At 39.8% G+C, this 26209-nt stretch overlaps 1 protein-coding gene across 1 annotated transcript; it reads right to left on the bottom strand.

The window, feature by feature from the left end:
* Positions 1 to 22925, bottom strand: LOC124112291. Its single transcript, XM_048382515.1, has 13 exons — positions 22790 to 22925; positions 20861 to 20938; positions 16902 to 17210; positions 15200 to 15247; positions 14592 to 14707; positions 12954 to 13012; positions 11288 to 11454; positions 7193 to 7355; positions 6256 to 6465; positions 4775 to 4913; positions 3164 to 3314; positions 1368 to 1627; positions 1 to 57 (listed from the first exon to the last, which is right to left on the bottom strand). Exons 2-13 carry the CDS (start codon positions 20916 to 20918, stop codon positions 1 to 3), a joined length of 1737 nt encoding a protein of 578 aa, XP_048238472.1. The 5' UTR covers positions 20919 to 20938; positions 22790 to 22925.
* Between the last annotated feature and the right edge of the window lie 3284 nt (positions 22926 to 26209).

Genomic DNA, 26209 nt, shown 5'->3' with positions numbered 1-26209 from the left:
TCATAAGATGTAGACCTGCTTCCTGACCAATGCTTGAATGCAGGCAGTTCCACAACTCTGCAAAACATCATGAAAGTAAATATAAATTGGTGTTATTTGGAAAGCAAATGTGTTGACTACATTTAGTATTTATTTCACACATTATACAAAACGTTTTTCTCTTTAAGGATAACCTCTAGCCTGCATTAAGATTATTATTATACTTCTATGAGATACAGTTGTATGGATATACAACTTCTTAATTACAATGAATGCGACGTTTCGATGTAAATACTAATGATATGCTTGATAACGGCGTTGCTATCTACTTTGATAACGGTGTTGGTATCTACATTGATAACGGTGTTGGTATCTACATTGATAACGGTGTTGGTATCTACATTGATAACGGTGTTGATATCTACATCGATAACGGTGTTGATATCTACATTGATAACGGTGTTGATATCTACATTGATAACGGTGTTGGTATCTACATTGATAACGGTGTTGGTATCTACATTGATAACGGTGTTAGTATCTACATTGATAACGGTGTTGGTATCTACATTGATAACGGTGTTGATATCTACATTGATAACGGTGTTGATATCTACATTGATAACGGTGTTAGTATCTACCAATGTAAAAATGTAAAAATTTACCAAGCCAGGTTAATTGTGACGAGGACAATTGGCATCTGTAACGACAAAATCTCTCCAGTGCCGGGGGTAGCGTGAAGAAACACAAACCAAGAGGTTACAGGTTCGTATCCTGCTGAGGTGTTGTGTTCCTAACTGTGGTGTTGCTGTGTGACTCATAATATATCTTACCCTTGAAGATCCAGGTTAGAATATGGGTCATCGGCAACCGTAAGAGGCGACTACCGTGAACGGGTGGTCAGTCTCGCTGACTTGGTTGATGTTAGTCTTCCATCACTTGATTACTTCGTTGGACTCAAAACCTTTTCAGTTCCCCCTACATCTTATTTGAAAACACGCGAGATTTAGATGCGACCATGTTTGTCACCATATTACCTGGTGAGATCCGGACGACACGTAAAGTCAATATTAATATACATTACGTGATGCCGTTTTCTTGTAAGGGACATGAATTGAAACGATTTACCGATAGGCAAAATGTCTTTTACAATGACTGTGAGGAATATTTTCCAGTTACCGGGGTACATGGAAAGTTATAAAAAGGCCATTGACCATATTCAGGTATTTGACATGTAATTATAAGGTAAGGTGAAACAGAATAACCCATTTGTATACGCAATACTGTACTTCATAAAATGGTAAAGTGTTTCACCTGGTATGATAATATATTGTACCATGTGTCCTCTCCGTTATAAATGATAACTGAATCATTCCATTGCCTCTCACCTTCTCGTTGATGTCAATGTGGCTGTACACATCATCTCCTCTTCTGTAGCCCTTCGTCAGCAGGCTGGGCTGTGATCTGGATGACTGACCAGTGGTCAGATGGCTGTAGTTGCCCTGACCTCCAGGAATGGCGTGGCTGCACATGTGGCCGTCTGTCCTCGTCTGGCGTCTGACATCATGGTCATAATCAGGCGCCATGTCCTCGGGTATGTTGTAGTGGGAAGTCCCAAGGCCAGATGACCGTCTGGACAGGCCTTGATCTGAATGTTCGACACGGACTATATTCTCGTCAACAGGGTTCTACATTCGTCACCACTCGCCCCTTTCCGTAACCTGCAAGAAGACTCGTCCCCCCTATCGATGAATGTTATGTGCGAAAATACGACAAACCAATCAGAATGCGCGTATGATTTCAAGTTCTTCGTCAAAGAATCCCTCAGATATAATTTTTGATTTTCCATATGTCTTGCATATAAAAATATACCTAAGACACAGTTAAATGTGTTCAATCATACTGTATAATACCTTACGTCCCGAAGTGTCTTAAATTGCATCTGGAATATATATGACATATGGGAAATTTGCGTGAATCATTACGCAACGAGTTGACAATTGTTTTAGTTATGCCCGTTTGCGCTTAGACGGAACCCAGTCGGAAAAAATGGCCACGAGAGGGGCACGAGTCGCTATTCGGCTTGTCCCGGAATAACACGAGTTGGTCGCGAATGCAGGGTTCTAGTTGATTTTATTTTAGGCTGCATTCACCAATAACCAGCTGTATAAAGCCTGTCTGTAAGTGGGAAATGGTCAGACATAGCTGTTGAAAACATGAGCAACGCCGTCGGAGCAGGATACCACACAATCGGCCTGGTTACACTTGTTTACTTGCCGAGCCTCATGAATCACTCAGGGGCGGTCGGGTAGCCTAGTGGTTAAAGCGTTCGCTCGTCATGCCGAAGACCCGGGTTCGATTCCCGACATGGGTACAATGTGTGAAGCCCATGTCTGGTTCCCCGCCGTGATATTGCTGGAATATTGCTAAAAGCGGCGTAAAACCATACTCAGTCATCAATCACTCATGGGGTACAAGGAGTCCATTCTGTTTTTCTGTTCAAATTCAATCGTCCCCTTGTTTATCATTAGACTTTACATTGTAGGGCAAGTCTATTTTTTGTCAAAATATGCGTATGCCTATTATTGGAAATAGTGAATGAGTAATAATCTAATATCGCATCATCATTGATGTTGTAACTATTCCACGTGGAATTAAAATTTGGTCATGTGTCATTTTATAGGAGTCTCTAAGGTATGATACTACGCTCCTAAAGCTTTTATTTTTGCTGCGTTTATTCTAAGGCACCCAGGTTGGCGTGGGGTTGGATCTATGTAAGAGATGGAACATTATTTTCAGTCACTGCCCCTAAACACGCCATTTTTCCTGTGAAAGGTGAACCGACCAAATTTCACAACTCACTGTATTCAGGACATGAAACCGCATAAAAAAAAATACTTATTCGGGTTATAATTTGACAAATCATGAAAAGAAATCTCCACCCCCCACCCACCTTAAAACACACACACACACACACACACACACACACACACACACACACACACACACACACACACACACACACACATTGGGATTACTCTTTTGGTATTAGGGTCATCTTCAGGTAGATTATGTAACAAATTATAATATTTACAGATCGCCGCCATATAGCTGGAATATTGCTGACAAACAAAGAAACAAAACTAATAATAATACCGAACATTAAACTGAATACAAAACCTACTGTACAGATCGGCGGGATGCATCTGGTCCCACTCGTCTCGTCTGTTGTAACCTTGGTAGCCACTACTAACGTTGTCCACGTATCTTGGCTGCTGGAAGTCGTCTGCTCTGCTTCTTGTGTTTGACTCGCGTCCTGATTGGTCACCCCACCACTGTCATAAAGAAAGATTTTGTGGATAAAGTTTGTTTCACGCCGCGGTAAACGGTATTAAATATATATATCACGCTGGCACTTATGATAGCTGTTAAGTGAAATGAATCTTGAGCTAAAAAACCAACAAGGCGACACTAAAATGTCCACTGGTTACATTGTGCAATTAAAGGTAGACATCAAGCGCTCATTCCAAGCGCTGCTTTTCCACGAGCCTTACGCTATCATTACGTATTCATGTTAATGTGCGGCATGGTATTTCAGTGGGCTAGCACTATAAAATCGGACTAGTAGAAGCAGACACAGACACACAGACAGACAGACACACACACACACACACACACACACACACACACACACACACACACACACACACACACACACACACGTTTACGAAAAAATGCATGTCATTGTGACTTATCCTAATAATCTAAACATATTTAGAATTTAAAATTGTTAAACTATAGTGCATATCATTGCCGATTCGAGTATACTTTGAAAAACAATCTTGAGTCACAGCTTTCCTTACACTGTAAAATAAAGTGGTTTAGAATCTAAAGACAGGCAAGATCTGTTTAGATCTAAACATTAGGAATGCGTTTAAATCCTTCACGGAATGCACATTTGGTGTGCTTTATCTAAACGCATACATTTAAACACGTTTGAACATGTTTCGAATTTTAACACATGTTTAGAATTTAAACTTGTTGCAATAAAGTGTATATCATTAGGCAGTAAGTCAAATAGGGATAAGATGTGTATAAATTAGATGTGCAAATTAGATTCACGTGCACTGGGATAACTCATATACCACCAGGACTTAAAGCGAACTTGGTACAATAGTAACATAAAAAATGTACAAATAAATAAACTAAGTTAATCGTGACTAGGCAAACTGGCATTTGTGACGACATCAATATCAGTAGCACAGGTGGTAGAGTGCTGAACTATACATCAAGAGGTTCTAGGTTCGTATCCCGCCGACTTCCTAAAAGTGTTGTGTTTAAAATGTGCTGTTGGTGTATGACTAATAATTTATTGCTCTCATACAAGAACGGAAGCTGACAATGGAAGTATATCTGATTACTACGATATAACCTCAACTCTGTCTTAGTTAGCCCCCGCCTTACTTCTGTATCTCCACTAAACGCTAAAACACGTAGAGAGCGTCCACTACAATGAATTTCAAAAGAGTGAGTGAGTGAGTTGGGTTAATAATTGAATCTGGACCAGACAATCCAGTGATTGACATCAGGAGCATCGACCCAGGCAATTGGGATACGATGACATGCATTAAACAAGTCAGCAAGGCTGACCACCCAATCCCGTTAGTCGCCTCTTACGACAAGCATATTCGTCTTTTACGGCAAGCATGGGTTGCTGAAGACCTATTCTACCCCGATCGTCACGGGTTTACAACGTTGTGGTGAGGTTGTAGTACCCCTACAGTAACCAGCTTACCTCCCCGTACCCGGGCCCCCTGTCAGATCGACCGCTGTATCTGTCCTTGATGTCGACAGCATAGTTAATATTCCCAGTTCGCCCTTCTTCATCCCGCCCGCTCCGGGCAGTCAGGTAGATGTCAGCCTCCCTGAATCCACTGGATGCACAATAAGATTAAAACACATCTATGACGTCATTCTATTCTTTATATACTCCATTATGTTTCAGGAATGGACAGTTGATTGTCAATAAAACATTATTTCGAACCAACATTTCAGATGAATTTACACTTGGAATAGGCGGAACTATCTTTAAAATTATTTTGACAAGTGAATGATTTTAAATTTTGTCGAAAACATGTGTCGCCAGCGGGATTCTAGCCGCATCATTTAAATTGAGGACGTCTAATTATCGACCTCAGCTGCGGGCACACACACACTCAGTATGAATGAAAAGCTCTCGGCGGCTTGTAAATAATCATTGACATCATGAGCATCGATCCACGCAATTGGGATACGATGACATGCATCAACGAAGTCTGTTTGTCTGTTTGTTGTTTAACGACGCACTCAGCAATATTCCAGCTATATGACTGCGGTCTGTAAATAATCGAGTCTGGACCAGACAATCCAGTGATTAATATCATGAGCATCGATCCACGCAATTGGGATACGATGACATGCATCATCAAACCAAGTCAGCGAGCCTGACCACCCAATACCGTTAGTCGTCTCTTAAGACAATCATAGTCACCTTTTACGTCAAGCATGGGTTGCTGAAGACTCGGGGAAGGTGTCTTTGTTTAAGATGCAAATAGTCATACATGTATGTGGCTGTGAAAAAGATATCCATTTAATTTTTTACAGAAGGAAATGAAACACCACCATCCACTGTAAACACTAAGGTTCTACTCATGTTGAAAGCCGAAAGGAAACATGAGTTGGTTTCCACGCCCTTTTAACGGTATTTCAGTCACACCCCGGCGTGTCAGGTAAATGTGGGTGGGAAGCCAGAAGTGATTCAGGTCTAAGAAACCAACGAAATGGTGCTGACAGACGAAGAAACATGCACAGCGTCACCCACCACCACAGGATCGAGTCACACCTAAGGGGAACAACATTTCACAGAGACTACTGACGTCTAATACGACCCGAACCCAATGAAATAGCCTTGGCCAACGGTATACGATAACCTTCTTGGCAAATCCTTGACTCTCTATTTCAGCTCTGACGAGGGATTTGTGATTTCCACACTTACTCCGGATCCACGTACGGTTCAGTCGGTGCAGGGCGGTCGGGTAGCCTAGTGGTTAAAGCGTTCGCTCGTCACGCCGAAGACCCGGGTTCGAATCCCGACATGGGTACAATGTGTGAAGCCCATTTCTGGTGGCCCCCGCCGTGATATTACTGGAATATTGCTAAAAGCGGCGTTAAACCAAACTCACTCACTCAGTCGGTGCATTAGATTAAACGATCCGAAGTTTCAAGGCGCTACATTACCTTTTACTTCCGCTGTAGCCGTACTTGTCTTGTGTCTGGACCTTCCTTTTGTAACACATGCACCCGAGGGCGATGGCAAGTAACACAATCACCCCTCCTCCTACCCCACCAGATATGCCGGCGATGGCGCCCTTGTCCATCATCAGCACGTCTGTCTCCTCTTCACATCTGTCCCCAGAGTATACAACCTTTTCCGGTATCTTTTTGCATCTGGAAACACGTGGCACAGGAATGTCTAAGTCAGCAAATGAGTGTTACGGTTTTAGGCCGCTTTTAGTAACAACACAGCCAAATAATAATAAAAACCTTTTCTTGGCGGCCTGTAAATAATTATTTCAAATCTAGACCAGGCAAGCTATAGTGACTGATGTGAAGAGTGAGTGAGTTGGGTTTAACGCCGCTTTTAACACTATTCCAGTTATATCACGGCGTGTCAGCTTAATGTGGGAGGAAAGCCCGACGTGATGCAGGTCTCAGACGTTTACCACCTCGGTGAAACCCACGAGCACGGGTATGGTGCTGACAAACCTAGAAACATAATTGGGGGGAACCAGCATTCGAACCCACAATCATAGGTTTCTGGCGTGCCCAAGGGACGCAACTCTGCACAGCGAATCGCGGCGCCTTAGACGACTGGGCCACCCGTGCCCCCTCTGAACAACGGTCCACGACATCGAGGTACGATGACGCGAAATCAGCCAAGTCACAGAACCTGAGCACCCGATGCTCATTTGTTGGGCTTCACGACAAGCGTGGGACACTTGCAAGATAATGCTACCTCGAATCACCACGGAAGCAGCAGTGTGGATGAAAATCGTGGCCGATTTCCTATTGTCGTTTTGTCAGTACTGTCAAAGAGAACAGCGTTTGGTGATGTCATTTTATTGAACATTTTATTGAACTTTGGTATGAGTAGTAAAAGAAACTTGTGACGTACCTGCAATGAGGTTGCCCATCCAAGTCCACATAGCACCACCCTGTATTACAGTAATCACGAGTGCATGGCGAGTCACATCGCACGTCTTTAACTGTACTTCCGGAACATTTAAAGCCCTTTGGGCATATTCCTTCCGCCTTGCAAATGACGAGGGACTCCTCCACTGAAACAACGCGAAGACAAATGTCAATGTTTTTGAAGCACAATTATCCATTTTACTTCTGTTAATAACTAGATTCTGTATTTTCGGTCCATTTCCTGTGTCCCCAGCCGTGATGTGGCCGGAATATTGTTTGTTTGTATGTTGTTTAACGCCGCACTATACAATATTCCAGCTATATGACGGTTGTCTGTAAATAATAGAGTCTGTACCAGACAATCCAGTGAGTGATGTCATGAGCATCGATCCACGCAATTGGGAAACGATGAAATGCATCAACCAAGCCAGCGAGCCTGACCACCCAATCCCGTTAGTCGCCTCTTACGAGAAGCTTAGTCACCTTTTACGTCAAGCATGGGTTGCTGAAGACCTATTCTAGCTCTGATCTTCACGGGTAGGCCGGAATATTGCTAAAAGCGGCGTAAAGCCATACTCACTCACTCACTCTCTCACTGTTTGTTAGGGCGGTGGGTAGACCAGGTCTGAAGTGATCGCTCGTTACAAGAATCAGGTTCGATTCCTTACCTGCATTGCTAGAATGGTGCTAAAAGTATAAGTATATGTATGTGTATTTTTTAATTCACTGAAGGCAGGTCGTAAGAAGTTTGTTTAGTTTTAGTTTTGGGTGTAGGAAAGGATGCGATTTGGGTGGGTGGGGTATATGTATGTACTGCAGAAAACTTTGGAATTGAGTGCTTCCGTAAGAGCCTCAAAACTGTGTTTATGTTAAGGATCATTTTGACTCACAATTATCGAATTTAAAATAAATGTGCAAATCTTTTAGAAATTGTTACGCGAGCTGTCGGGAGTATTCATAGGCCTAAAGGCGGGCGTTTTTAACATTTAACATTTTAAGTGTTGGCTTAATACAGTAGCATAAACATAGTTAGTACGCCGGATGTTTTACTTTTCGAAAGGTTTTATTTGTATAATGGTAATATTCCTAACATGATCTAATCTTTGTCCCAATCTAATTTTGGGAAGAGATGTAACCTTGCCGATTCGAGTATACTTTGAAAAACGATCTTGAGTCACAGCTTTCCTTACACTGACTGTAAAATAATGTGTTTTAGAATCACACAGCAAAGATATGTTTAGATCTAAACATGATAAGGAATGTGTTTAAATCCTAAACGGAATACACATTTGGTGAGCTTTATCTAAACACATTTATTTAAAAACGTTTAAACATGTTTCACATTTTTACACATGTTTAGAATTTAAACACGTTTCAATAAAGTGTATATCATTAGACAATAAGTCAAATATGGATAACATATATAATATGTATTGAAATTAGATGTGCAAATCTGATACAAATCAAGAGGTTGCAGGTTCGTATCTTGCCGAGGTTTAAAAATATATGTGTTCATAAATTTCTTATTGCTGTATAACCAACAGATTTTTTCTCACACAGGAAGCTGAAAATGAAAGCATATCTGGTTACTACGGTAGAACCTTAACCTTTTTTAGTTTCCACCACACACACCCACATTAATCCATTTCCACGGCTTAAAAAAGCTTTTATTTTCCACACACCCCCCCGCCCCCCAAACCCCATCCCACCCCACCCCACCCCACCCCACAGACACACTCACCCCTGTAACCGCATTAACCGCTAATAAAAACATAGTAAAGAACCCTTTTATAAATAACCTTATTATCATTATATACACAATGTTCTGTCAGATACACAAGACACAACCAGTAAGAAAGCAACAATTGATGGTGCCTTGCTTAACTGTCAGTCAATTTTCTGAATGTATTGGGTTATTTAACAGTATGTAGTGTTTATAATATTCCATGGATAATACTGGGGTACAAGTCTAAACGCCTTTAGCCCACAAACACGTTTAGCTATTAAACACGTTTAGACTCTAAACACGTTTTACTGTTACACACAATATTAAACATGTTTAGATTCCAAACTCGTCACCACTATGGGATAAGGAACGCGTTAAGGTTTGTGTTGAGGATCTAAAACCATTATATACTGTGCATTAAACTGACACGCCGTTGTAGAACTGAACAACTAGTAATAAAAGCGGCTTAAAAATACTTTTTCACATTTCTAAACAGTCTTACCAAAGCTCCACAGCACCCGTACACAGAGGGATGTATTGCTGGGTCCAGCAAATGTACCACCAAATCACCAAGTCTCAAAGATGTGAAATCTCCGCGGAAACGCGGAAAATCGCGTTTTTTAAAACAGTAGTCCTCGGGAAAAAAACATCTTCCGCGTAAAAATTTAATAAAAATTTAAAAAAAAACACGCCGAAAAATATGATCGAAAACCGGACAATTGGCGCGGATTGTCCTGTTTTCGATCAGAGCTTTCACCAGCATAGGTTTTCGGACATCATACGTTTTCTGTCACGAATACTTGCACTATAACGTGGGGTGTGGCGTCACACAGAAATTGTAAATACTCAGAATCAGCTGATGGCTTGTTTTTAAGATAAAGTTGTCTTTGAATCCTGTAAGTGAATGAGATGTTTTACAGTTGTTCATGTGATAAGCGAGAAAACTATGAATGTTTCTTCAGCGTCCAAAACCCCATGTCATGGGGATATATGTTGTATTAATGTCTTATGTTTGCAATGGAGTTTTGTTTTTTTCATCAAAAGGTAAGTACAAGGTAAGTTTTTTTCAATATGCTTCAACATGGGGAAAGGGTCAGACATTGCACGCTTGTGACAGTTGTCCTTGTGTCTGGGGGATGGGGGTTGAAGTTTATGGCAGTATTGCTCCCAGACCTGGCGGGTAGCCAGGTGCGCGAAAGCTATGCCCAATTTTATAAAAGTACTGATTTAACTTCGAAATTTTACTGCATCTGCCATCTTGTTTATTTGAATTATTGACTTTGGCCATTGACTTAATACATTTCTTGGTGTGAATGTTGTCATAACTGCACGAAATTGCTTAAAATGCAATCAAATGTTTTAAAAGTTTCTGGGGGGGGGGGGGGGGGGGGGGGGGGCATGCCCACAGACCCCCCTAGACTTTTCCTCTTTTTTTCGGGAAAACCTGCTCACATCCCTGCTGAGTTAATACAATCCTTAATACAAGGACTTTCTTTATATTCACAGAGAATACATGAGAGAAGTGTAATTAAGACCATGTGGATTCTCAAAAGCCTAAAGGATTTTCTTGACTTTTTACAATCTCAGAATGAACAAAGTTCAATTTTTTTAACTTTGTACACCACTGTCCCTTATGACAAAGCATCAATAAGCCAGTTCCCTTCCACTGATTTACCCACGTGAACTAGAAATAAAGTGAACCAGTTATACCGCTTCAATCATCTGTTTCATATTCAGATCTATGCATAAAGATTCAGAGTGACAAAACACTCTCCACATGACTGTGTGACAAGAGGGATGACTTCAACTTTCCAATAGTCAACTTTCCCTTTATGCCGAGCAATATTCCTGCAGCTCACGCTCTTGGTGTCTACATTTTACAACTTCGAGGTAGAATCGAGCACGTTATTTCTACCAAGATTTCTGAGAGTGTCAAACAACTCATGCGCAGAAATTATTGGTGTCGAGGATACAACATTCAAGGCTTCAGTAGCTTTCAAAGTTTTATTGTAGAAGTTACCCTGTTTTTTTAGGTTAACAATTGACTTGACCTTGCATGTGTTTGTGACGGGTGCCATCGATGGGGCAGGATACGCTCGCATTTTCGCGAACACATGGTATCATCACTATTTGATAATGATTCATAAACATATTCTCGTGATATAAGCGCACAATTGACTCTGATTTTGCCCAAAAAATATTTTGAATTTTGATTGGGATTTGTCGCTTTTATTTACCTTACATGAAATGCAGTCTTAATACAGAGAAAACAGTGCAACTATCACTATTATTTATCTGCCAAAAGCAATTGTAGTTTGGTGGTATAAATGTAAGAGAGAAATGTTAACCAACCTTCCGTAATGTTGACACTGAATGGCTGTTTGATGTTTCTGTTAAAGAATCGCTTGTTTTTCATCTCTGTTGTGACATTTCCCTGGCCATTTAAGGCAGCCTTCACTTCAGCAGATGCAGCTGTCACGTTTACGCGGCATGTGTGATTGCACTTAATGGAGCCGTTTCTGTAATTAATCAATGTCAGTGTGTATTCATTCCACGTCATGAATTAGTTATTGCAATGATTCTGTCAATTCGTGGTTACAGGGAAAGTCCATCACCCTATGTATGTCGTAAGCTTATGAAATGGGGATCGCGGCATCAAAATGTGTTACCTGGCAAATCGCGTCTCTCATCGGTGTTGGTCGTTCACCGTGTTATTATGAGCTTTGATCGGTATGATTTCAGCGATATAAAATGAAAGACTGAATGGTTTGTTCGAACCCATTTAAAAGGACACTATTCGACATTTTGATTTGCTTCAATGATATCCCCACTGGAAGTACATCAACTTGGGCATGATTCTTACATTCGGGCCCACTCGCTCTATTCCGTCACCTATGTAATACCTTGACCAGCAATGAAGCAGAAGTAGTGATAGCGCCATCTTCCCGAGGCAAGAGAGTCAACTGGATATAAAAGTCCAGTTTCCACCCTTGCCGAACTAGGCTGGAATTCCTGGGCTCGATCGTAGCGCCACCAGTGGATATTATGAGTTATGTCCCTTGTAAGCCTCTCCTATGGACCAATCCGATCCCATCAAACAAAATGGAAGCGCCCAGTCAAGACGATCTGATCGATAATAAAAATCTATATTGTGATAAAACGGGTCTTACATCGCGAAGTTCATCAAATCACGGGAGCACCATGATTAAAAACATGAAAAGGTTTGGAAAATATCTGCTGACAACGAGTTGGCGGTGCACATGCTTTGCAAATCCCGCAATCGACCGTAATCTAAACGACAAGCATAGACTCGTTAGTCCAGCCAAAATGTAACTCCATAATACAAGCCTAATTCGGCAAGGGTGGAAACTGGACTTTTATAGTCAGTTAACTCTCTTGCCTCGGGAAGATGTGATAGTGCATGGTATCCCTTAGTCACTACAAACAGACTCCGCTTATAGTTCGTACAAACATGACGGACAATTTTGGGTTACGACATTTGTAGGGTAAACGAAGTTACGTAAACTATCTATCAAAAAGAAATGCTTAATATATAATTGTCACGACTGCCGTCAGGTGGTGTTGTATCGTGTCATGGTCACGTGAACTGTTGAATCCAGTTCTAATATCAAGTCATCTCACAGCTGGGCGAGATGACCTATACGATCGAGGTGAACCGATTTCATAATTCCTGTAGTTTGGCAGACATTCGGAAAGTCAACTTTCCCTGCATAACAGTTGGTCCCTTCAAGGCGGGAATATGGCATATATAAAATTTAAACCCTGCTACACTGTATCGTGACGTCTTGTCGAATGTGCGGCATAAATGGTGAAAAAATTACCATGGACTTGATTTCAGACCGAAACAGATTTAGCTAATTGTGTAGAAGACAAGGTGGGTGGACATTTAAAAGTTTGACAACTCGGGGTTTCGAGGAAAATGTCAACAACATTTGATTGAAATGATGGAGATAATATATATATTCAAGACTGTGTACGTTATTTGAATTGCACTTACTTGAAACCGATTATTTCCACATACACAAAGCCAGGAATGTTAAGATACACTTCTGTCAACTGAAACGAAAGGTAGAGAAACACTCGGGCCGTCATTTCTTCCAACACATCAATTTTTAATGCACTGTTCATGATTTCAATGTTATAAACGTAGATCGTTTGGATATTTAAACAACAAAACTGACGAGTACTTTCATGTGATTTTAGATTATATACAAAATTATGGTTCTAATTATAACTGAAATTTGGACAAGTAAATATACTACCCGGCAGAAGTATACACCCATGTTTTATGGTGGCTAAAAATTAAACAAACTCGAAATGATTATTCGTGTGTATTTTATACGGGTATCTTAGGCGATATTAAAAGCAGCCTAACAACGAGTATCTCACAACAGGTGATGATGTCAGTTACTGGATTATCTGGTCCAGAATCGATTATTTACAGACCGCCGTCATTTAGCTGGAATATTGCTGAGTGCGGCGTTAAACGACAAATAAACAAACACACAAACAAGGAACACGGGGGTCGCAACGTAACATTACAGAGTAGTTAGCAGAGTATTTTCAAGTGTACACTATACTTCCATATTCCGAAACGTATAACACCTGCAAACATTCCTTACATAAAGTTTCAAAACAATTATTGGTTATTGTTGCAAATTTGAGAGCTATTACAGACACGTAAGGAATGCGTAAGGGGACAAGTAAATTTCGAGTTTTTTAAATAAATTTGAAATAACGAGAAAATAATCGAAATTACGAGAAAATAATAGAAGTAAGGAGGAAAACTTACCAAAGAAACGAGAAAATAATTGAAATAACGCGTTAATAATCGAAATAACGAGAAATAACTTAAATTTCCAGTTATTTTTTAATGAAACTTGAAAATAATTTAAATTACGAGAAAATAGTAGAAGTAACAAGAAAAACACAAAATTTCGAGTTATTTTTTAAATAAATTTGAAATAACGAGACAATAATCGAAATTACGAGAAAATAATAGAAGTAAGGAGGAAAACTCAACAAAGCAACGAGAAAATAATTGAAATAACGCGTTAATAATCGAAATAACGAGAAATAACTTAAATTTCCAGTTATTTTTTAATGAAACTTGAAAATAATTTAAATTACGAGAAAATAGTAGAAGTAACAAGAAAAACACAAAATTTCGAGTTATTTTTTACATAAACATGAAATAACGAGAAAATAATCGAAGTTACAAGAAAAAATCGTAATAATGAGCAAAACCTGAAATTACGAAAATATATTTGGGGTAACGAGAAAAACTCGGAATGTCGAGAAAATAAACGAAAAATAACGAGAAACTTCGATTGATATTTATATATTACCAAAGTGGCACCATTAGGCTTTCGTAGATTAGGGCTTGTTTGACTACTGTGAATTTGAAAGGGCCTCGTTTCATTAGCCTACTAACAATAGACACGCGTCACAACTACACCCCATAGCGAACGTAATATGTATTCATAACCCACGAAGTATCCACGCTGATGCATATGTTGTATAACGCTATTTAACAATTTACGATTGAGAAAGACATAAACTGTGTCGGTAATATGTTTCAACATGTAGAACAGAAATATTTTGAAAAAAATAATTAAATGTGTGTTAGTTATACCTTTGCTTTAAATTCACGTTCGTATTGCTTAAACATTGTCGTTGTCTTGTCTTCTAGGTCCGTATTGAATGTTAGGTTTACCGTTACATCGAATGTTAATTTGAACATTGCTCTTTCTGCAAAATAGAACACAGATGATAAATTATGAAATGACTCCAGTTTCACATTATTCTGAAACATTTAAGGATAACATGCTTAGTAATACAAGGGGAAGTGTGTGCCTTGAGACAACAAAGGACATACAGTAAACTACGGTTATAACGAACTAAAGGGAAACACTAATTTTAGTTCGTTATTAACGTAGTTCGTTTAATTAGCATATATACTACAGCAGTTGGACGGGACCAAAAAATAAGTTCGTTATAAACGTGTTCCTTATAAACGTAGTTTACTGCCTTTACATTATTACAGGATGTGTGAACAAGTAAAAGTTGTTAAACGCTGAAAACTTAAATGTTGACGAAAGCACTTCATCTTGTCAAATTCAGATTTGTGAGGACAACACGAGTACACGAAATTCGCCACTCGCGGGTCATATCATAATAATTAATAAAAGCGACAGAAATCTTTTCCATAATCATGAGAAATCTAGACCACTGTAAACTTACCAATATTTGGTTTTACAGTAGAAACTGTCTGTGGTTGGTTGGTAGTTTCTGTAATGTGAAAATAAGTGTCATGTATGATATATGTATGGGTATTGCCGAACAAGAAGTCAGCAGCATTGGATAAAGCTACCTGCTAACTGTACTCACAAAGAAGTCCGTTTGTGTCTCTTCAGTCCCGTCAAATGATAGACCCGTGAAGATCCGGGGTAGAATAGGTTTCAGCAACCCATGCTTGCTGTAAAAGGCGACTCTGCTTGTCTTAAGAGGCGACTAACGGGATCGGGTGGTCAGGCTCGCTGACTTGGTTGATGCATATCATCGATCCCAATTGCGTGGATCGATGTGCATGACGTCAATCACTGGATTGTCTGATCCAGACACGATCATTTACAGACCCCCGCCGTGTAGCTTTACACCTCTTTCAGCAATATTCCAGCGATAACACGGCTGGGGACACCAGAAATGGGCTTCACACATTGTACCCATGTCGGGAATCGAACCCACGCTTTATCCACTAGGTTACCCGACCGCCCCGGCGAGGTATTAAAAGTGTTGTTCATAAAAGTGTTGCTGCTGTATGATTAATATGTATTTCTATCGTACTGGAAAGGGCATTTGACAATGAAAGTGTGTCTGATTACTACGATAGAACCTTACCGACACCCACATCTCCATACTTCGATATCCCCATTACACGCTACAAAAACTATAGAAAACACCCCTTTTATAATCTATCTATCTACAATAACTTTCAATGAAGGTATACACGTCTTTCCCAATTTTAGACTCTCAACGCATTTAGCTGTTACATACAACCCTAAACCTGTTTAGAACCTTAACGCGTCAAAAGTATGGGACAAGGAACGTGTTTAGTTTTGTGTTTAGCATCTAAACACTTTTTTTCATTGCCTTGCACCTTACTCCATATAATATATTATAATATTATTATAGATTATTTACAGGTTAAAATACAAAATGCAGCAAAGAGGGTTTGGGTGATCCTGGCACAGCCAGGCTGGTTAGGCTCATCATCAGCTCAGGGCCCTTTCCCCCTCTACACGCAGCCCAGACAGCGAATGGGACTTCTCCCAGGAAGCGCTGCCTAGTCAAACCCACCCAGAACTTTTCGGAGAATGTGAAGACTTTCCACTCTTCGAGTGAGGGTGTCAATACCCTGAATAACTTGTTTCGTCCAATCAACAACACCAAAAGAATATGCAAGGACGGGCACAGCATACGTATTTGTGGCTTTGACTTTATTTCGAGCGTTCAGCTCTGAATTCCATATTTTCTTTCGTCTACATTTCTACTCTGCCCGAAGTTTGCCCTAGAAATGGGCATTCTGGAGTTTGTCCCTAATCTGCATCCCTAAGTACGTATAGACCTGACCTTCCACAAGACGGTCAATAACTCCTCCTCCAAGTAAACTGACTGATCCTCCGTCTTCTACCTTGCCACGTTTCAAATGAAGAATGTTGCATTTGTCGAGTCCAAAGGACATGCCGATATCATTAGAAAAGCAGAATCTGTTTTTTTTAGTGTAGATCTTCCATTGGCAATAAGTTCAAGGTCATCCATATAAAGGAGGTGAGTAAGGGGTGTTGGGGATCTGTGCTTAGGAGGTTCCGGGTGATGATGATGATGATGATGATGATGATTATTATTATTATTACATATAAAATATCATACATAAGTTTATTACCTGGATTACGTGTTGCTGATGTCGGAAAAGACGTAGATGACGTTAGTAGTTGCGATGTTGGTGCAGAAGGGATTATGTTTAATGTTTCAAATGATGACCTTGGCGTTACTCCCAGGACTGTTGCAGTTGATAATTGTTCAGTAAGCAAAGTGGAATCTGAAGGAGGAACAGATATCGCGGTTGTTTCAAAAGATGAACTTGGTGAAAGGTCCACATTTGTAGATGCTGTTGATGAACCGGTAGTGATAACGGAAGTTGCAGAAGGACCCGATGACGTTGTTTCAGAAGACGAACTTGGTGAAGAGACCGCTACCAAATCAGAGAACACAGTTAAAAGATTTGGCAGATCAACATTGATTTACACGGTAATTATTCAAAGGTTTCATATATCACTATTATTATATACAGATTAAAAAAATAAATGAGCTAAAAAGGTTTGGGTGATCCTGGCACAGTCAGACTGGTTAGGCTCATTATCAGCTCAGGGCCCTTGCCCCCTCTACACGCAGCCCGGACAGCGAATGGGACTTCCCACCTAGAACTTTTCGGAGAATGAGATTACCCCCAAACACTGCAGCCTTCTGCATTACCCAGATTGTCAGAAGGGCTGTGTTCCTGGTAGCAAACCCGGGTACTCTCCCAATGTCAGTCATCACATTGGGAGAGTACCAAACCTAAGGCACCGAGAACAATGGTCGGACAACTTGGTACTTGGGATGCAAGTGTTACATTTCGAAAGCGAGGTCTGCACATTATATAATATATAATATAAATTATTTCATTGGATTTATCAAAAAGTACAAGATCAGGTTCGTTGGCCTAGATACGTCTGAGGCTGTATACATGCCTATTCCAAAGAATTTTGTATTTATCATTTTCCATGACGCCTTCTTCATATTCTGGGTCGTACCATGGATGGACCTCTGTGTCAAAACCACACGCATTTCGAGGACGGTAAGAAAATGATTGAGCAAATCCATCATGTCGCTTAAGATACTGCGTTTGTGCCAAAGCTTGGCATCCACTGACAATGTGTTGGACAGTCTCATTTCATTCATTACATAATCTACATTTCATATTTATATTTTGATGCCAAATTACACATTGACGGTGAAGCTGCAGCCACGTTAATCAAACCACGCCCTCCCATAATGATTGGTAAATATAAGTAAGTGAGGGAAGAGCGAGGGTGGTGGGATCTATTGTCTGACATAATTCTTCATGTTAGGGTGTCCGTACCCTGAAATTCTTGTTTCGTCCACTCAACAACACAAATAGAATATGAACGGCCAAGTATTTGTGGCTTTATTGCGACTTATGACTCCAGATTTTCTTAAGTCTACATTTGTACTCTGCCCGGAGCTTTTCCTTGATATGGGCATATTGGATTTTGTCCCTAATTATTATTATTATTATTATTATTATTATTTAAGGCAATGTTGCTAATAAATACTGAACCGCAAAAGAAACGTTACCCCCAAGTCACATTGCATGAAAAGTTGTTATTTGAATGTCTGGGTAATTTTTGTCAATATTAACATTACCTTGTCCGGAAAAATGAAATTTGATGATAAAAAAACAAAGCAGATGACAAAAAAACCGATCTCCCAAACGCATTACGGCCACGGCCATGGTGACCCGATGCACGTGACTTCCGTGCAAATTGAAATGCACATGCGTTCCCCCATTGCTTGTCCTATAAAAATCCGCCCAGGTTTAATTCATTCGTTATTGAATTGCTACCTCATGCCAAGATTGACAAGATATCAGCAAACTGGACAAACCGCAATGCAAGTAGCCAATGCATTTCAAGTCCACGTAAGGACCATATACAGGCTCCAGCAACGGTACCAGACCACCAACACTACAGATGACCGACCACGTAGTGGAAGACCAAGGGTCAGTACCCGACGTCAGGATCGTCAGATTGTGCGACAACATCTTCAAGATCGCTTGGTTACTGCTGCGGAAACTGCTCGACAGACCATGGGGACACACCAGCGACACATTAGTGCGGACACCGTGCGTAGACCCATTCTGACACCACGTCATCTCCGGTGGGCAGCACAGCACCAGCATTGGCGCCACCAGCAGTGGAGAAGAGTCCTCTTCTCGGACGAGAGCCGTTACTGTATCTCAACAGCAGATGGCAGAGAGAGATAGAGAGAGAATCTGGCGACGCCGTGGGGAACGTTATTCGGATGCTTGTGTTGTTGGTCTTGCACAGAGGGTCGGCCCTGTGGTCTTCCAGAACATCGGTCAAGGGAGAGGCAATGGTGTCACAGCAACTCGGTACATTGATTAAGTCATGAGACCATACCACGCCATACCTCATTTGGCAGGTCGCCGCAACCACGCGTTTCAGCATGATAACGCCCGTGCCCACACTGCGAAAGCAACAAGAGACTTCCTCCAGCACAATGGCATAAGAACCATGCAGTGGCCTGCCCTCAGTCCCGATTTAAATCCCATTGAGCACCTGTGGGACGAGATTCATAGACGGCTGAATGACGTCCGACTAAGGCCGACAACTGCAGCTGACCTGCGTCAGGCGTTCCTTAGAGTGCGGACTCAAGTGCCTATGGCCTTCATCAACCGCCTCATTCATTCCATGTATCGACGTTGCACGGCAGTCATCAATGCACATGACGGACACGAGATACTGACTTGCAATGCCATTTTCTCATAGACAAGCGATGTGTTTCACTTTAAGAACGTTTGACACTTTAATTTCAACCTGGATGATCAGTTTTGCCAAGTTTTATCTTTTATTATGTCTCAAACTATGTTTACAGTGTTTGGACAAATAAGTTTTCTCATATATCTGTCCATGGTGACATTTCTTTTGCGGTTCATCATGGTATGCTTCGTAAACGAATGGGTAACATCAGTTAGGTACACCCAGATGTATCGCATCACACAATTATCATTTCCATCAAGGTATTAATATACATTTCTAGCTTTGTTTATTAAAAAAATGTTAGCTTTTTTTCAAATGGAATATTTTTATTATTAATAAAGACATCTTCGTTTGATACACTTTACAATCATGCAAAAATACTTTGAAATTAGGCTTATTGTAAGTGTTGTACCTCTCTCATCATACACTGTACAAAATGTGTTTAGAATGTAAAACATTGTTAAGTCTAAATATGTTTTAGAATGTGTGTAAATCCTAAACGGAATACATACATGGTGTGTTCTATCATTACATGTTAAGGGTCAAAACACATTAAATGAGCTATCGTCTCACAGCCTGAATATAACCTAAACTCAACATCCCCATAATCAAAATATGTTTAGAATTTAAACACATTTAAACGTGTTCAGAATTTAAACACGTTTACACATGTTTAAAATTTAAACGCGTTTAGAATTTAAATATATTTAAATAAAATGCATATCATATACAATCTTGGCGCCTCTGAGGAAGAAACATTAACTGTGCTTAAACTCGAAGATGTCACGGGTTTATGTCAGGAATCAGTGGCAGGGAAGTGTACTAGTTCTTGAAAATAGCACAGGGAGGCACATGGGAGGCACTGATCTCACACATTTAGTTTCTGAGTCCTTTGTGTACATAGCTTTTGACCGAGAGGTTTTCGTAATCGGGCGCTATCACTTAGATAACCAAACGTTATGGGGCTGGTTGTGCTTTTGAAACAGCCTATGGCTTACTCATGGTGCATTTTATGTGTTGTTGGAGAGTATTGTGAAACGTGTACCAATCATTAATTTGATAATTTAATAAGACACGTTGCACTTCATTTAGTTTTACCAATGGCTTTTCAACTTTATTGCGTATGTCTTCTTGCATGTTTGCAATTTCCTGTATTTAATACTGCAAAACGTCTGATATCTTGGCTGTTCAAAATCAAAACCTTCCGGTTTCGCATGTATTTAATGTGCCACTATGTCATAAAAAGCCCTCAATTGCCGTAATATTGAGATAATCCTACCTGATCCTGTTGAAGCAGATATCACCAGTAGCAGAACACAGGGATAACTGACATCCATCACTTCACACAAACCTGAAACTAAAACTAAACAATTCAAAATTCTCATTAAAGTTTTCCCATTAACACGCATCTGCGACAGGCTAAATATATACACTACGTTACGACCTACGTTAAGAAACACGCATCTACGACAGACGAAAAATATTTACTGCGTCATGACGTATGTCCGCTAACACACAATTACGGCAGATGAATAAAAACATTACTTTATGTTACTTCGGTAACACGATTTTACGACAGGCGAAACATATCTACAACGTCATGGCGTTAGTTAAGTAACCCGATTTGCGACAAACGTTATTTATACTGTACGCCATGCCGTACATTCACTAGCAAGCATTTGCGACAGTCGAAACTCGCTTTGATGAACGTTCAGAAAAACGTATTTACGACAGTCGTAACTTCTATACTACGCCTTGATGAACGTTCAGAAAAATCGTATTTACGACAATCGTAACATCTATACTACGCCTTGATGAACGTTCAGTAAAACGCATTTACGACAGGCGATACACTACGACACCCACTTACAGCCCGCACTTACAGCAGGCGAAACTTATACACTATGCCATGACGTACGTTAAGTAACACGCACTTACAGCAGGCGAAACTTATACACTATGCCATGACGTACGTTAAGTAACATGCACTTACAGCAGGCGAAACTTATACACTATGCCATGACGTACGTTAAGTAACATGCACTTACAGCAGGCGAAACTTATACACTATGCCATGACGTACGTTAAGTAACATGCACTTACAGCAGGCGAAACTTATACACTATGCCATGGCATACGTTAAGTAACACGCACTTACAGCAGGCGAAACTTATACACTATGCCATGGCATACGTTAAGTAACATGCACTTACAGCAGGCGAAACTTGTAGACTATGCCATGACATACGTTAAGTAACCGGCACTTACAGCAGGCGTAACTTATACGACGTTCGCTAACACGATTTTACGACTGACATATACACTACAAAGGGACGTTACGTAAGTAACACGATTAACGACAAACGTTATTTACACACTACGCTATGACTTACGTTCAGTAACACGCTTTTTCGACGGTTGAAACTTATTCACAAAGTCAGGACGAATCAGTTCAGAACGTTCAGACTAATGAATTTACGAATGACTAAATTTCATGACATAACTTTGGTAGCATGATTTCAAGACAGACGTAACATATCCACGTACATTCCGCCATGGCTACATGTATTTACGACAGATGATAATTAAACACAACGTGATGCTTTTAGTCACGATAGGCGATAGACGAAAACCTGTAACATTCATTTACGTCAGCAAAATATGTACACTTCGTTATGATATACGTGCACTAACATTCATTTACGACATGCACAACAAAGACAACGTTACAACTCTCGTTCAGTAACACACTTGCGACAGATGAATCTCATAAACTACGTCAAGAATTTCGTTTAGTAACACGCTTTTACGACAATCATCCCATGACAATTACAATGATAACATTCAAATGTCAAGTGTGTGTCAGAAATGATTCGATGAATATCAGACAAGAGCATGCGAAAACAACATGTTTTGCTTATCTGATTTTCACTGTACGCCGCTCATAGTACTCCTTAAAGTACTTTACTAGCGATATTACCCTAATTGCCATAGACTATATTTTAAATAATATATAATAAATTATATATATTCCCGAGAATGAAATACAGTGCCTGCTCGTCTTGCCACAGACTACAGCTCGATTCCTTAGATTGGTACAATATGTTAATGACACCAACTGTCGTAATATTGCTAAAAACATTTTAAAAGCGGCGAAAAACCATATTCACTCACTAGCCCTGAGGCTCTAAAACACACTATTTCTTACCTGAAGGTAGACACTTTGTGCCTTGAAAGATCCGATAGATTGAAATCGCTTATCCCAGAGACGTTGTAGATATTGCCTTAAACCGTGAGTTCAGTTGACACGCAAGTCACTTTATAATTTACCTGTCAGACAAAGGAAACACGTGATCACTGCAAGCTTAAGGTTGGAAATACTTCCTTGATCGTGCAATGTTTCGTCTCTGGCAACTCTGATATTTAACTTACGATTACGTTCTGATGTAGAAAATGTGCAACGATGAAATAAAATAAAATAGTACAGTCATCTCTGTAATAATACGGGTACAGTCACGTACCATCGCGTCGTTCCTTCCTGTTAGTTGTCTGTAAATGAAAAAAATGTAATACTGAATGCGGGCGGTCGGGTAGCCTAGTGGTTAAAGCGTTCGCTCGTCACGCCGAAGATCTGGGTTCGATTCCCGACATGGGTACAATGTTTGAAGCCCATTTCTTGTGTCCCCCGCCGTGATATTGCTGGAATATTGCTAAAAGCGGCGTAAACCCCACTCACTCACTAATACTGAATGCTGTATGTAATCAAGGTATTCGCGAGGTTAATCGAGACTAACTGTTCGAATATATCAATGTATAAAAGGTAAATTTGCAAACTCGTCACCAGTCCTGCTGACATTTTACTAGCCCCGGTCTGGCAGGCTAGCGCCGTTGTCAACCACAGGTCTTCTGGGTAAGATTTGTATGTTGAAATATTGTTGAATGTGGAGTAACACAACATTCACTCTCACGTCACTGTTATTAATTATGTTTTCAATTCCCTAATATCGTTAAAAAGGATTAACTTCCCTTTTTGAAAACTTAATGGAAATGCAGTTTGAAGGGCAATGTTCCGAAAACATATCGTGATGCTATTCTATCTGCCTAAAACTCTTAGGTACAGGTGGGGCTTCAGGGATGGAATATATGTCCATAATGGCAACATTGATTTTAACAGATTCAAAGGGTATTTATGATGAATATGGATTCTGTATCTCTTGATTATAGTGAACTTTATTAAAATAGAGAACGTGCAAACCCAAATCTAATGGCGACTCGTGTCAACACTTAACTTTTGATATAATAATTGATTAAAAGTCGTCTTTTTTACATGAAGGGTGTGTAAATCTAATACGAATACTATAACAGACATTGTGACATTCTGATACTTATTAAAATAAGATAACAGACTGACATATAATGAAATTTATATTTCTTAAAATTATTTTTGTATTAATTTCTTTCATGAAGGGAGTGTAAATAGAATACGAATCAGATAACAATTTGCCACATCATGATATTTTTATATTTATTTAAATTAATCTTTTTATGTTTGTTCATAAGAATACGATAACAAACAAACATATACTGAATGTTTGATATTTATTAAAATTAATCTTTTATTGTATTGTTTCATGAAGGCTGTGTAATTGAATACGATAACAAACATGCATATTACGCAATTTCAATATTTATTAAAATACGTAAATATGCATATCATGAAAGTTTGATATTTATTGAAGCTAATCTTTTTATTATTCTGTTTCACGAAGGCTGTTCAGTTGAATACGAATACAATAACAATCATACATAAATCTTATAATGGAATTTTGATATTTATTTAAGATATGATAACAAACAGATATATCATGGAATTTTGATATTACTTAAAATTAATCTTTTTATTATTATTTTTTTTATTAAGGTTGTGTAAATTAAATACGAATGCGACAACAAACAGACATATCAGGATAAATTTTGTATTATAGCTCAATACTCCATGTCGTAATGAACAGTGATGTGTCAAACTTTTGGCATCAAATAAAGGACAAGAATACTAGGTTATCTGCGACATAAAACATCTTCCATTTATACACATATGAAATTGTCATATGACTGTCTGGAAACAACGTTTTAGTGAATACAATTACAATGTATGCCTTCTTGGTTCCGTTATCTAACTGTCGTTGTGTTGATAAGACATAAATAACGATTCTGTAACTTTATCATAATAAAGTAGTGCCACCAGGACAGGTCAGCTGATTGCTGGTGCGGCGTTAAGCAAAAATCGTTCACTCAACCACGTGTCAACTGAAACAAGATCTGTTCTCCACGGTCCTTGATGGATGCATTTCACAGACTTTAATCATATCTGGAACCCGGATCTTAGGTAATTGTTTGCCGCGAAAGCGTAAAACGGACTGGCTACCCCCACGTGCCTCCTTCTCACTGAGGTTAGAACATTTGTTTGTTTGTTGTTTGGTAAATGTTCCGATCTTGAGCTGGGACACGAGTGGCCCAGTCTTCTAAGGCGCTGCAATTCGCTGTACAGAGTTGCGTCACCGATACTTCCAAGAAACCTATGCTTGTTGGTTCGAATTCCGGTTCGCCCCGATTGTGTTTCTAGGTTAGTCAGCATGAAACCCGTGCTCGTTGGTTTCACCAAAGAGGTAAACGTCTTAGACCTGCATCTCTTCGGGCTTTTCTCCCACATAAAGCTGACACGCCGTACTATAACTGGAATACTGTTCAAGGCGGCGTTAAACCCAACTCACTCACTCACAGAATCTGGAGCAGGCATCGACCTACGCCATGATGATACTCAATCAAGTCACCTTGTCTCACCACCAGTTCCATGAAATAGGGGACCAATTCTAACCAATTCACGTTAATGAGTGAGTGAGTATGGTTTTACGCCGCTTTTAGCAATATTCCAGCAATATCACGGCGGGGGACACCAGAATGGGCTTCACATATTGTACCCATGTCGGGAATAAAACCCGGGTCTTCGGCGTGACGAGCGAACGCTTTAACCACTAGGCTACCCGACCGCCCCTTTCACGTTAATGAATTAATGACAAACACTGAAGACGTGTTCCTTCAATCTTCGACAACAAGAAAGTCACTTGGTTATAAAAGCTCGCACACTGCCAGCCCATTTCAAACCTGGTTATTCAAATACATGCATGGCAAGTCAGTTCAATACAAGAATGATATTGTGCAGCAGAGTATACAAGGCTTTCTGCAGTGAAACGTCGTTACGTCGAACTTGGGTCATACTATACATTAATCTACACGAAATAACACTATTGGCTTGGCAGATTCATTGTCGATAATATGTTTTGATATCAGAAATGTTTCACTGAATATTGTTTCAATGGATTTGAATTCAGTAAACTAGGTTTATAACGAACACGCTTATAACGAACTGACGGATATAACGAACTGATTTTTTAGTCCCGGCAATTTGCTGTATATATGCTGTATATATGCTTATAACGAACTACGGTTATAACGAACTAAAATGAGTGGTCCCTTTGAGTTCGTTATAACCGTAGTTTACTGTATTTGCATCGTAAAATGTCAATACATTTTTATTAATGTATATATGAATTAAAATAATTCAATGAGA

This window comes from Haliotis rufescens, unplaced genomic scaffold, assembly GCF_023055435.1.
Source record: "Haliotis rufescens isolate VD_foot unplaced genomic scaffold, xgHalRufe1.0.p SCAF_4, whole genome shotgun sequence".
In the NCBI taxonomy this organism is placed as follows: domain Eukaryota; kingdom Metazoa; phylum Mollusca; class Gastropoda; order Lepetellida; family Haliotidae; genus Haliotis; species Haliotis rufescens.
This window is presented reverse-complemented; position numbering and strand designations above follow the sequence as displayed.